The sequence below is a fragment of the Denticeps clupeoides genome, chromosome 1 (genome assembly GCF_900700375.1).
Source record: "Denticeps clupeoides chromosome 1, fDenClu1.1, whole genome shotgun sequence".
NCBI lineage: Eukaryota > Metazoa > Chordata > Actinopteri > Clupeiformes > Denticipitidae > Denticeps > Denticeps clupeoides.
This window is the reverse complement of record NC_041707.1, coordinates 36,965,759-36,978,619: the sequence shown is the minus strand read 5'-3', so window position 1 is coordinate 36,978,619 and position 12,861 is coordinate 36,965,759. Positions and strand designations below refer to the sequence as shown.

Genomic DNA, 12,861 nt, shown 5'->3' with positions numbered 1-12,861 from the left:
GGGATTTTCCAAGCCCTCATACCGACAACAGCGCGGCTGGTCCGGCCGCGGTCCTTAATTGAGCTCCAGGACTCCGACACACTCCCGCAACGCTTCGGTAAAACGAAAACGTCTCGTTGGAACCGTCTGCGCGTTGCAAAGCGCACTCGACGACGCGTCTGACCGTGTGGGTTCGACGAGGTTTCTTTCAGCGCCTCTTTTTAAAAAAAGGGGAAAAAACACCTGAAAATGGCCGCAGAGTCGTCGCTGACCCGCAGCGCGACGGACGAGACAAGGCGGCTTTTTTTTTTTCTTTCTTTCTTTTCCGCTTCGCTTCGGCAACAGTCGGCAACGTTCGGGGGAGGAGAGGCGGACCAGACGAGCGCCGCGTCGTGTCGTCACCGTCCGGTCCCCGCCGCCGTTGGCCGAGCGAGCGACGCGTTTACATATTCATCGGCGCGGCGACGAACCGCGCGTCAGTACGCGCTCCGCGTCCACAGCCGCGCGTTTCTGGCGAACCTGGCGCGCCTCCGGCCACTCATTTCGCCCAATGGCGGCGGCGTCTCCGGGCAGCGTTGCGCTTTACGAGTATCGCGCAAACCTGTCTTTCGATTGGCTCCACGGCAATGGGCGTGGGTTATTCAGGAAGCGTCCCGAATCGGCGAATTAGCGCGTCGCGATGTCGCAAGGCGTCCCGCCCACTGACCGCTCGGCCCCTGCCGCAGTGCCCGTGTGAACCCGTAGCACAGCGTGCAGTCTATATAACGGCGCGTACGAGCCATTCGCCTTCAGATGCGCTGAGAGCGCACTGGAGAGTAGTTCAGAAAAGGGAGGGGGACAGCAAGCAGTCAGAGTAGCTAATATTAAAGAGGTAAATAAGCGGCGCGAGTGGCACCAGGCGACGCGTGTGCCCGGGAAGCCGCCATCGGAGGCGTTCCGGTCGCCTTTGGGGACCAGGAGAGAGTCTTGGTGGCGTTTTCGGGCTGCTCTTTCTTTCAAAGCGGCGTGCCGGGGGAGGACGCGTCTCTTTGAATAGACAGGATGCACGGACCGCCCTCCAGCGACAGCGCATGCCCATTGCGCCTCATCAAGAGAGTGCAATTCGGCATCATCAGTCCAGATGAGCTTGTAGGTTTTTCGGGAGGGGGGGATTGCTGTTAATTCATACATTCACCTGCTTTTACTTATATAAATGCTTCGGTATTGCGTCACTTGCATAGACCTGTGCTGTTCACCAGCAAACGCGTCTTTACGTCTGGTTAGCATTGTTAGCACTCAAGCTAACTCATGTGCCAGCTATACAGTAGGCGCACGTTGCAAAGTTGGGCCAAACTTTTCCATTTCTTACCTCAGTGTGAGCACAAGTAAATTTTCCATAAACCCCTCCAACATTTTATGCGTTTTCTTTTCTCTTTCTGGCACGTGCTAGTTTTTCGTTCCTTGCTTATTCCTGTAAAATCTCAACTTAGATTTACGCAAATGCTCAATTATGTTGTCTGAAAATAAAGGTTATTTTTTTAAATAAACGAGAAAAACACGTATGCTTTCTTTACTCATGCATTACTTTTTAAATGCACCACATTCCTCTTAATTTTTGCTCTGAACTGGTTATGAAATGATGTCGCTAGTTATTTATCTTCCTGTAAGTCACTGAGCAGTGTTTGCACAAGCTGGAAAATGGTTATATAAAATATAATTTATATATCGATATTTTTTTATTGCCTGATCTAGAAAAAGATGTCAGTCACCGAAGGGGGAATCAAGTACCCCGAAACCACAGAGGGAGGTCGCCCTAAGCTCGGGGGACTTATGGACCCTAGGCAAGGGGTCATTGAGCGGTCAGGCCGGTGTCAAACATGTGCAGGTATATTGCGTTGCTTGTCCTGACGTTTTGTGTTTTTGAGGTGCGGTCGTATTTTTTGTCTTTGCCGTTTTTAATTGCTGTGTTTACTGTATTTTTTGCTCAGGTAACATGACTGAGTGCCCAGGCCACTTTGGACACATTGAGTTGGCCAAGCCTGTCTTTCACGTTGGCTTCATTTCTAAGATCATGAAGGTCCTTCGCTGTGTCTGCTTCTTTTGTTCCAGACTTCTGGTGGATGCTGTAAGTATCACCCACTTGCATTTTTTTTTTTTTTTTTAATTCCACAGACCTGAACTTTTTTTTTTTTTTTTTTTTTTCTTCCCCAGAATAACCCAAAAATAAAGGACATTCTGGCCAAGTCAAAGGGTCAGCCCAGGAAACGCCTTACCCACGTCTATGACTTGTGTAAAGGAAAGAACATCTGTGAGGGCGGTGAGGAGATGGACAACAAGTTTGGTGTGGAGCAGCAAGAGACTGAGGAGGACATTACAAAGGAGAAGGTATTAAATGGTTTCATCTAGGTTCGTCTGCTTCATATTGCAGGATTCCTTGTTAAGTTTACATTTTTCTATCTTCCCCCTCTTTCTTTTGCCCTCAGGGTCACGGTGGCTGTGGGCGTTACCAGCCACGCATCCGTCGTTCAGGCCTGGAGCTGTACGCTGAATGGAAGCATGTGAACGAAGACTCTCAGGAGAAGAAGATTCTCCTGAGCCCCGAACGGGTGCTTGAGATCTTCAAGCGTATTTCCGATGAGGAGGATCTCATCCTGGGCATGGACCCAAAGTACGCTCGGCCAGAGTGGATGATTGTCACTGTGCTGCCAGTTCCCCCTCTCGCTGTCCGACCTGCAGTTGTCATGCAGGGCTCTGCCCGGAATCAGGTGAGCCCAATGCTTTGTGGATCTCAGTGGTTTTTAATTGCTACTTTTAATTTGTTTACATGAATTTATTCTTATTTATTGTGTTCCTCCATCCCTTTACAGGATGACCTGACTCATAAATTGGCTGACATTGTGAAAATCAACAACCAGCTGAGGAGAAATGAGCAGAGTGGCGCTGCAGCTCACGTCATTGCAGAGGATGTGAAGCTGCTCCAGTTCCACGTCGCCACCATGGTGGACAACGAGCTACCGGGCCTTCCCAGAGTGAGTGCAAGCATGTAAAAAAAAAGTAGTTTGGCTGAAACTCCTTCCTATATCTCCTTTTTTATTCTTTTTTTTTTTTAATTCTTGTGTTCTCGCGTCTTGTCTTAGGCGATGCAAAAATCGGGGCGCCCCCTGAAATCAATCAAGCAGCGTCTGAAGGGTAAAGAGGGCCGTGTCCGTGGCAATCTGATGGGGAAGCGTGTGGACTTCTCCGCCCGAACTGTCATCACCCCTGACCCCAACTTGCAAATTGACCAGGTGGGGGTCCCTCGTTCCATTGCTGCCAACATGACGTTCCCTGAGATTGTCACGCCTTTCAACATTGACAGGTATGTGATGTTCCTTCCCATTGATCACAAGTTAGAATTCTGAAGTTCCCAATTTTCAAAATGCTGATGGCAATTTTCAGGTTGCAAGAACTGGTGAGGAGAGGCAACAGCCAGTATCCTGGAGCCAAATACATCATCCGTGACAATGGTGACCGTATCGACCTGCGGTTTCACCCTAAGCCAAGCGACCTTCACCTCCAGATTGGCTATAAGGTATTCAGATGATTAAGTTCTGATTAAGCATTTTTTTTTTCACTTTTTCATTTTTTTTCCATTTGAGCGTTTGAATGTGATGTGGTCCCTTTATCTTTTAGGTGGAACGGCATATGTGCGATGGTGACATCATCATCTTCAACAGACAGCCCACGCTGCATAAAATGTCCATGATGGGTCACAGAGTACGAATCCTGCCCTGGTCCACCTTCAGGTTAAATCTCAGGTACGCAATTCTTTGCTATTCACTACATTCTCAAGGAATGTAATGTAAATGTAGGCTTATTAATAAAGGAAATTCTTTCATCCTGTAGTGTAACCACCCCCTATAACGCTGACTTTGACGGGGACGAGATGAACCTGCACCTTCCCCAGTCTCTGGAAACCAGAGCTGAAATCCAGGAACTGGCCATGGTGCCACGTATGATAGTCACGCCCCAGTCCAACAGACCCGTCATGGGCATTGTGCAGGACACCCTCACTGCTGTTCGCAAGTTCACCAAGAGGGACGTCTTCTTAGAGCGGGTGTGTCTAGATGTTTTCCCTGTGGGTGATACGGATTCACCTTGCGTGGTTATTTAATCATGAATTGGTCTTTAATGTCATTAACAGGGGGAGGTGATGAACCTGCTCATGTTCCTCTCCACCTGGGATGGAAAAGTGCCTCAGCCGGCCATCCTGAAGCCTCGTCCACTATGGACGGGGAAGCAGGTTTTCAGCCTCATCATCCCAGGCCACATCAACGCCATCCGCACCCACAGCACCCATCCAGACGAGGAGGACAGTGGGCCATACAAGCACATCTCACCTGGGGACACCAAGGTGCAGTGTTGTGTTTTAGCATGCGTACGGTTTGACGCAGGTAGGTTTTGAACTCTTTGAAACACTCCACTTCATCTTGTAGGTGATTGTGGAGAATGGTGAGCTTATCATGGGCATCCTCTGTAAGAAGTCCCTGGGAACATCAGCTGGCTCCCTTGTCCATATCTCCTACCTTGAGATGGGTCATGACGTCACACGTCTCTTTTACTCCAACATCCAGACTGTGGTCAACAATTGGCTGCTCATTGAGGGTAATGGGAGACATTTTAATGCAACTCTGTCTGTTCTGTTCTATGTTTCTCATACCCCTCTTTTCTTTTTTGTTTTTTTTGCTCAGGTCATTCAATTGGTATTGGTGACTCCATTGCTGATGCAAAGACCTACCTTGACATTCAGAACACTATAAAGAAGGCCAAACAGGATGTGATAGAGGTGGGTATCACCACCAGTATTTCGTCTAATGCTGACAAATGAAGTGGAAGTGACCCACTCACACAGTTTTACTCACTCGGCAGGTCATTGAGAAGGCACACAACAACGAGCTGGAGCCCACACCAGGTAACACGCTCAGGCAGACCTTCGAGAACCAGGTGAACCGCATCCTGAACGACGCCCGAGACAAAACTGGTTCCTCTGCTCAGAAGTCTCTCTCAGAATATAACAACTTCAAGTCCATGGTGGTGGCAGGGTCCAAAGGGTCCAAAATTAACATTTCACAGGTGCATGGTCATAAAGAATATCTAATGAACATACATTCTGTATCAGCTGTCAGTTCACCATTTTTAATGCCAAATATAACCCATCTCCAGGTCATTGCTGTGGTGGGTCAGCAGAACGTTGAGGGTAAACGAATCCCATTTGGCTTTAAGCACCGCACACTGCCCCACTTTATCAAAGACGATTATGGTCCTGAGAGTAGAGGCTTTGTGGAGAACTCCTACCTGGCCGGACTCACACCAACAGAGTTCTTTTTCCATGCCATGGGTGGAAGAGAGGGACTGATCGACACGGCTGTCAAAACGGCCGAGACGGGTGAGCTCTTGCACCTTGTTTTGTGTTGCTGTTTGCTCGATGTTTTCTGGTGACTAATAAAGTGGTTGCGTCCTCCAATGTGGTAAATACGCAGGGTACATCCAACGTCGTCTGATCAAGTCTATGGAGTCGGTCATGGTGAAGTACGACGGCACCGTGAGGAACTCCATTAACCAGGTCGTGCAGTTGCGTTACGGAGAGGACGGCTTGGCGGGTGAGGCTGTCGAGTTCCAGAACATGGCAACACTGAAGCCCTCCAACAAGGCCTTCGAGAAAAAGTAAGAAAGTGGAGAATTTCTCCTGTACCAGACAACTTCTCTTTTGCCATTTAGAGTTCGCTAATCCACTAATCATTAACTCTACAGGTTCAGATTTGACTTTGCCAATGAGAGGGCGCTGCGGCGTACGCTACAGGAGGACGTGGTGAAGGATGTGATGACCAATGCGCATGTGCAGAGTGCCCTGGAGAGGGAGTTTGAGAAGATGAGGGACGACAGAGAGATCTTGCGGGCCATCTTCCCAACTGGGGACAGCAAGGTTTTCATTTAACTAAATCTTTCAGCTTGGTGGCACTTACATCTATTCTACCAACAGATGTAATGACCGTTGTCTCCTGTAGGTGGTGCTGCCGTGTAACCTGGCCAGAATGATCTGGAACGCTCAGAAGATTTTTCGAATAAACACTCGGACCCCCACTGATCTCAGCCCCCTGCGGGTTGTAGAAGGTGCGTGATGGGTCATTTGTTAATTTCGTTTAAGAACGCTTCTGATTATTTAATACTCTCCTCAACTTATTGCTCAGTCGCTTGTCTATCTATAGTTACTTTAATGCCGTGGCTCTCCCGGCTCTACTTATGGCTAAATAAAGCCCAGCCCATACTATATTCAGCGTGCTAATGAGTTTTCAGTGTTCAGGGTGCTGTCCTTGAGGCAGCACTTGATGCGAGTTGAGATGAAACATGACCCCAGAAATGGCATCAAGATTTGCATATCTATTTAAGCGTAACTGGATATATATTTTTAATTTTGTTTACGGCAGCCTAGGTTTTTTTTTTTTTCCCTCAACTGTTGCTTCCCCTCTGTTTCAAGGTGTTCAAGAGTTAAGTAAAAAGCTGGTCATCGTCAATGGCGACGACCCCCTGAGCAGACAGGCCCAGCAGAACGCCACCCTCCTTTTCAACATCCACCTACGCTCCACCCTGTGTTCAAGACGCATGACTGAGGAGTTCCGGCTCAGCGCTGAGGCCTTTGAATGGCTGCTGGGAGAGATTGAGACCAAATTCAACCAATCCATTGTAAGCAGTCTACCTTGCATATATTAATGGTCCCCTATTATGAATTTTGTCCTTTCTTTTTAAATTGGTCCTAGCAGCAGGACCATAGACAGGCTAGGGGAACTCATATTAATGTAAAATCATCTCATAAAATTAAATTTTTGTTAAAGGGGACTTTAACCACTAAACTGCATTTCACGACATATTGATAAAGTAGAAATACTAATATTCTCTCTTCAACTTTCATTTGCTGTTCTTTTTCAATACGTTGCTTTGAGAGCACGTTTATGGTCTGAATCTCCATGATGTTATCATAGCGATTTGTTATTCAAATCCAGCTCATCCCTGGGAAGAGTTGCCATAGATGTGAAGAGTGAATTTTATTTATGTATTTGTTTGCCCCTACCAGGCCCATCCCGGTGAGATGGTTGGTGCTTTGGCTGCCCAGTCTCTGGGTGAGCCCGCCACCCAAATGACCCTCAACACTTTCCACTATGCCGGTGTGTCAGCCAAGAATGTCACACTGGGTGTGCCTCGACTCAAGGAGCTCATCAACATCTCAAAGCGGCCCAAGACCCCCTCCCTTACGGTCTTCTTACTAGGCCAGGCGGCTCGAGACGCGGAAAGAGCCAAAGACATCCTGTGCCGCCTGGAGCACACCACCCTGCGCAAGGTGACTGCCAACACCGCCATCTACTATGACCCCAACCCCCAGAACACGGTGGTGACTGAGGACCAGGAGTGGGTGAACGTCTACTATGAGATGCCTGACTTTGACGTGACCCGAATCTCGCCCTGGCTGCTGCGCATTGAGTTGGACCGCAAGCACATGACCGACCGCAAGCTGACCATGGAGCAGATCGCAGAGAAGATCAATGCAGGTAGTTTACAAACTTCTTAATCACGCATACCATATTTATTTACTCGGAAGACTAGGCTAACCTTTCCCCATTGTCAGGTTTCGGAGACGACCTGAACTGTATCTTCAATGACGACAACGCAGAGAAGCTGGTTCTGCGAATCCGCATCATGAACAGCGACGAGAACAAGTTCCAAGAGGTCAGGCAAAAACTTGATTGTGCAGCGTGTTTCTAAAATGGGCCAGGAACCTTCTGAGATGTATCATGATCATTGACTCATGGTGTTTTTTTTTTTTTTTTTAACTGGTCTTTTATTGACTTGTGTGCATCCTACCACATTTTTGGGCCAGTTTAAGCAAGGCAGTGTTTCGTGTTTGGGTCAAAATATAAATTAAATTCATCCTTTCAGGACGAGGAGGTGGTGGATAAGATGGATGACGATGTGTTCTTGAGATGCATCGAGTCCAACATGCTGACAGACATGACTTTACAGGGCATTGAGCAGATCAGCAAGGTAGGTTGTCAACCAAGGCTCTAACACTTTGTTCTTTCTCCCTATACTTTTCAACTAACAGATTCTGATTGGGTCCCCCTTTAGGTATACATGCATCTCCCGCAGACTGACAACAAGAAAAAGATCATCATCACAGAGGACGGGGAGTTTAAGGCACTGCAGGAGTGGATCCTTGAGACTGATGGTGTCAGCCTAATGAGGGTTCTGAGTGAGAAGGATGTGGACCCTGTCAGGACCACATCCAACGACATTGTGGAGATCTTTACCGTAAGATTTGAAACACCGAAACCCTATAAACCCATGCCATAATTTAACCTGCCACGCAGCAGTCTCAGGTAGTTGGCGTTAGGAACATTGTAGTATAATATTGCCGTGTTGTCGTAGGTGTTGGGCATTGAGGCAGTGAGGAAGGCGCTGGAAAGGGAGTTGTACCATGTGATCTCCTTCGACGGCTCCTACGTAAACTACCGGCATTTGGCCCTGCTGTGCGACACCATGACATGCAGAGGGCATCTCATGGCCATCACCCGCCACGGCATTAACAGGCAGGACACCGGCCCGCTCATGAAGTGCTCCTTTGAGGAGACGGTGAGTCGCTCGCACTCAGAGTTCTCACACGTTGGTTAGTTCGTTTTCGGTGACATTATAATTGGAACACACATGGAACTCTTCAGGTGGACGTCTTGATGGAGGCGTCCTCCCATGGAGAGTGTGACCCGATGAAGGGGGTGTCTGAGAACATCATGCTGGGGCAGTTGGCTCCTGCTGGCACTGGCTGCTTCGACCTGTTACTGGACGCCGAAAAGTGCAAATACGGCATGGAGATACCCACCAACATACCCGGCATCAGCGTGGCTGGACGTGAGTGATTTAAAATGCCGCACACACCCCACCAAACTTAACACACACTTAACAGTCTTCCTAAACTACACTTCTCAGTCTATAAACAGTCGCCTCTTCCTTTTTCAGCGACAGGCATGTTTTTCGGTTCTGCCCCGAGCCCCATGAGTGGCATGTCACCAGCGATGACTCCATGGAACACTGGGGCCACTCCAGCGTATGGTGCCTGGTCACCCAGCATTGGTCAGTTCCAGGCCGTTATGGTTTAGTTTTCACTTCCTTCAGTTCTTGTGACCAATCATGTTCCCCTTTTTGGTTCCACAGGAAGTGGAATGACGCCTGGAGCTGCTGGCTTTTCTCCCAGTGCTGCCTCTGACACCAGCGGCTTTTCTCCAGGCTACTCTCCTGCCTGGTCTCCCACGCCGGGATCTCCCGGCTCTCCTGGGCCAGCTAGCCCCTACATCCCTTCACCTGGTCAGTACAGTAGCATGTTCTCTGGTTTTATTACATTTTGGGCCAAATGATAGAAATGTAACTATCCCCTCTTTCACCTGCAGGTGGTGCCATGTCTCCAAATTACTCTCCAACCTCCCCTGCCTACGAGCCTCGCTCTCCTGGTGGCTACACCCCCCAGAGCCCAGGCTACTCTCCAACATCACCCTCCTACTCCCCCACTTCTCCATCCTACTCTCCCACCAGCCCAAACTACAGCCCCACCTCCCCTTCTTATTCCCCCACATCTCCATCATACAGCCCCACCTCCCCGTCCTACTCGCCCACGTCTCCCAGCTACTCGCCCACGTCTCCGTCCTACTCCCCGACTTCTCCATCATACTCGCCAACCTCGCCCTCCTACTCCCCGACTTCACCAAGCTACAGCCCCACCTCCCCCAGCTACAGTCCTACATCGCCCAGTTACAGCCCTACGTCCCCTTCGTATTCCCCCACGTCTCCCAGCTACTCGCCTACGTCACCATCTTACTCACCGACTTCTCCATCTTACTCTCCAACCTCACCTTCCTACTCCCCAACTTCACCAAGCTATAGCCCCACGTCTCCTAACTACACCCCAACCTCACCAAGCTACTCGCCAACATCTCCATCCTACAGCCCCACGTCTCCATCCTACAGTCCCACCTCCCCTAACTACACCCCGACGTCACCAAACTACTCTCCAACATCACCCTCCTATTCCCCAACCTCTCCTTCTTACTCACCCTCTAGCCCCGGTACACACCTCAGTCCCCAACCTACACCCCCAGTTCTCCATCCTACAGCCCCAGCTCTCCATCGTACTCTCCCACATCTCCCAAATACACCCCAACTTCCCCTTCCTACAGCCCCAGCTCTCCGGAGTACACCCCAACGTCGCCCAAGTACTCCCCAACGTCACCAAAGTATTCGCCTACTTCACCGAAATACAGCCCCACTTCACCCACCTACTCTCCGACCACGCCCAAATACTCCCCCACCTCTCCCACCTACTCCCCCACCTCTCCCACCTACACCCCAACAAGCCCCAAATACTCCCCAACGTCCCCCACCTACTCCCCAACCTCTCCCAAGTACTCCCCCACCTCTCCAACATACTCGCCCACTAGCCCCAAGGGCTCCACCTACAGCCCCACCTCTCCAGGATATAGCCCCACCTCCCCCACCTACAGCCTCACCAGCCCGGCCATCAGCCCCGACGACAGCGACGAAGAAAACAACTGAAGGCCTTTGCGGGATGAGAACTGAAGTGGCTTATTTTACGCCGCCGATAGGTCCTCTGGATCTGGGCAGGGTGACTGAAGGGCTGCCCATCTGGGGGAGGCGGAGAAAGCTGGGGTCCCACTTATGAAATTTTTCCCCTCCCCCTCTCCCCTCTTTCGGGCTTGGGCCACTTTTTCTTCAGCCTCTTTCCTCCTGTGGACCTGAACTGTCTTTACTACCTTTTGTGTTTCAAAGACTTGAATACTAGCCCAGGAGAAGGCTGCCTTGACATTCATTTCCTTGGTGGCTTTTCATTTTGGTTGGCGTTCCAACCACAATAATAATATTAATTAAAATAGATGGGAGGATGTGGGTGGAAAACGCATTTTAAACCACCCCTCCTTTCTCATCCTGTGTCTTCTTTCCTCTCTCCAAGTTTCTGAAATTCAGTGTTTGATGTAAAGGCAAAGAGGAGAAGTATTGTCAAAAGCCTTTTGGTAAAAACCCACACAGAAAAAAAGCAAATGGTGGATTTTGTATTTGTCTTTAATGCTTTTTCAGCTTAATGCTGAATGTTTTGTTAGGTTTCCAAATGATGTTGGTGTTGAAAGAGGAGAGAGCAGACCTTTAATGAAAATTATTCACACATATCTGACTTTCCCTTCTCTCCAGCTGTAAGTAACGGTTGCTGGGTTTGTTGCCTGACTTCTCTTCCTGGAATCAGTATCAGATTCAAAGGGCACAGATGTTCTGAGGTTCTTGTGTAAAATTGTGCTATTTCAAGTTGCTACTTGCATTGCTTTAAAGAGGGGAAGAAAGGCTCGGTGTCGCCTTAATTAATCGATATAAGCGACTTGCCAGGATGTCAGTCAAATGGAAGCTGAAACAGGCCCCTTTTCACACTTGATTCCATCATCCCACCTCCCCACGCCCTGTACAGTTTTAAAGCCTTATGGACACGGAGCCTCCTCACCAGCTCCCCCTCCCGAACAAAAAGTCGCGTTTCCAGTGACGCATTTTACTTCCTTAAAATAAAACTGCGGAATTTAGCAAGATGTTTGCTTTGGTTTACTCTTTGCATGAAAATCAACCCTGGTTTAGTGTGTGTGTTAATAATTTTTAGGTTTGTCTCACTTCTTTCATTTGATAATGTTTTGGGGCTCTAATAGCATACGTGTAAGCATTTATTTCAGAATTTTCTCCTAGTTTTGGATTCATTATTGAGCTTATTTAAGAAAAGTTGAAATAACTACTCTGTGAATAATTAATGATGTGTGTAAGGTTAAGAGTTTAACCTTTTTTGTTCTTCCCAGTTCTGGTTTTGGCTTCGTAAAGCTGTGAAAAATATTTTTTCCTCCACGTCTGGCACTACAGTATAAACCTGCCTTTCCTTTTGATTTTAGCGGGTCTGTAGTAGTAAGATGGACAAAATGGACAGCACTTGCGTTAGACCCTTCCTCACCCGGACAAAATGGAAACCAGACATGGGCTTAAGATAAATTATTTATAGGTGGAGTGTTTGGAATATTGCGAACTGCACCAAATCCCTTCTAAAAATCTGTGTTTTGTCCATTTTCTTCCACTGTATGTGTACCTGATGTGGCTTAAGGGGGATGGGGAGTGGTAGCACTAATTCTGGAACTAATTCTGAACTTTTTGAGGAATGTTATTGCATCCAGTGACTTTTTGGGGTGCACAAACCATTTTTTTTGTGGTTCATGTGCAGTCCTTGATTGACTGATTGGACCGTTGAAGTTTCGGAGGCTGTGATTGGCTATGCACCCAGGGCAGCCCAGCCTCGCCTTGGGTCTCGTGTGTGTGTGTGTGTGTGTGTGTGTGTGAGAGAGAGAGAGATCCAGTCACCCAGCAGGTGTCTGTATGAGGTCGTGAGGGGTGTTAATTTTTTTTTTTGCGCTTTTCTTGTATGTGACTGTGTCCATGGTGAGACAGGGTTTTCCTGAGTTGGCGCTGAAAGGCTGGGTGAGTTCTTTTAGGAAATGGAAGATTTTTAATTACAAAATGTAAAACTTGCCACTGTATAGAAATCAACCTGATTTACTTCTCTGTATCTATCGTTTTTTTTTTTTTTTTGACTTCAGAAAAATAAAAATCTTTTACTACACTTTGTTTACTGTCTCCTATTGAAACACTCCAGTAACTGGGAACAATGTAATGTCAAGATGAGGAACTTGCTCCAGATAGGAAAAGGAATTATCAACCAATCAACAACCTTTATTTCTTATTTAGCCCAAAACCCCCTTCCCTGACACAAAAAAAAAGGGTGAAATGGGCGTG

The 12,861-nt window shown here is 48.2% G+C and overlaps 1 protein-coding gene across 1 annotated transcript; it reads left to right on the top strand.

Moving 5' to 3' along the window:
• The first annotated feature begins 606 nt into the window (after nucleotides 1–606).
• On the top strand, nucleotides 607–12,615 carry polr2a (RNA polymerase II subunit A). The gene is given in 29 exon segments (XM_028991444.1): nucleotides 607–1,107; nucleotides 1,711–1,843; nucleotides 1,947–2,083; nucleotides 2,170–2,343; nucleotides 2,442–2,723; nucleotides 2,826–2,987; nucleotides 3,096–3,316; nucleotides 3,397–3,529; nucleotides 3,631–3,755; nucleotides 3,844–4,054; nucleotides 4,142–4,351; nucleotides 4,434–4,602; nucleotides 4,689–4,783; nucleotides 4,867–5,070; nucleotides 5,161–5,383; nucleotides 5,478–5,661; nucleotides 5,749–5,920; nucleotides 6,003–6,108; nucleotides 6,473–6,678; nucleotides 7,067–7,538; nucleotides 7,616–7,716; nucleotides 7,927–8,031; nucleotides 8,116–8,298; nucleotides 8,416–8,619; nucleotides 8,706–8,892; nucleotides 9,001–9,114; nucleotides 9,196–9,345; nucleotides 9,429–10,091; nucleotides 10,094–12,615. Coding segments are annotated over 29 exon segments (5,907 nt in total). The 5' UTR covers nucleotides 607–1,020; the 3' UTR covers nucleotides 10,588–12,615.
• Nucleotides 12,616–12,861: the final 246 nt, after the last annotated feature.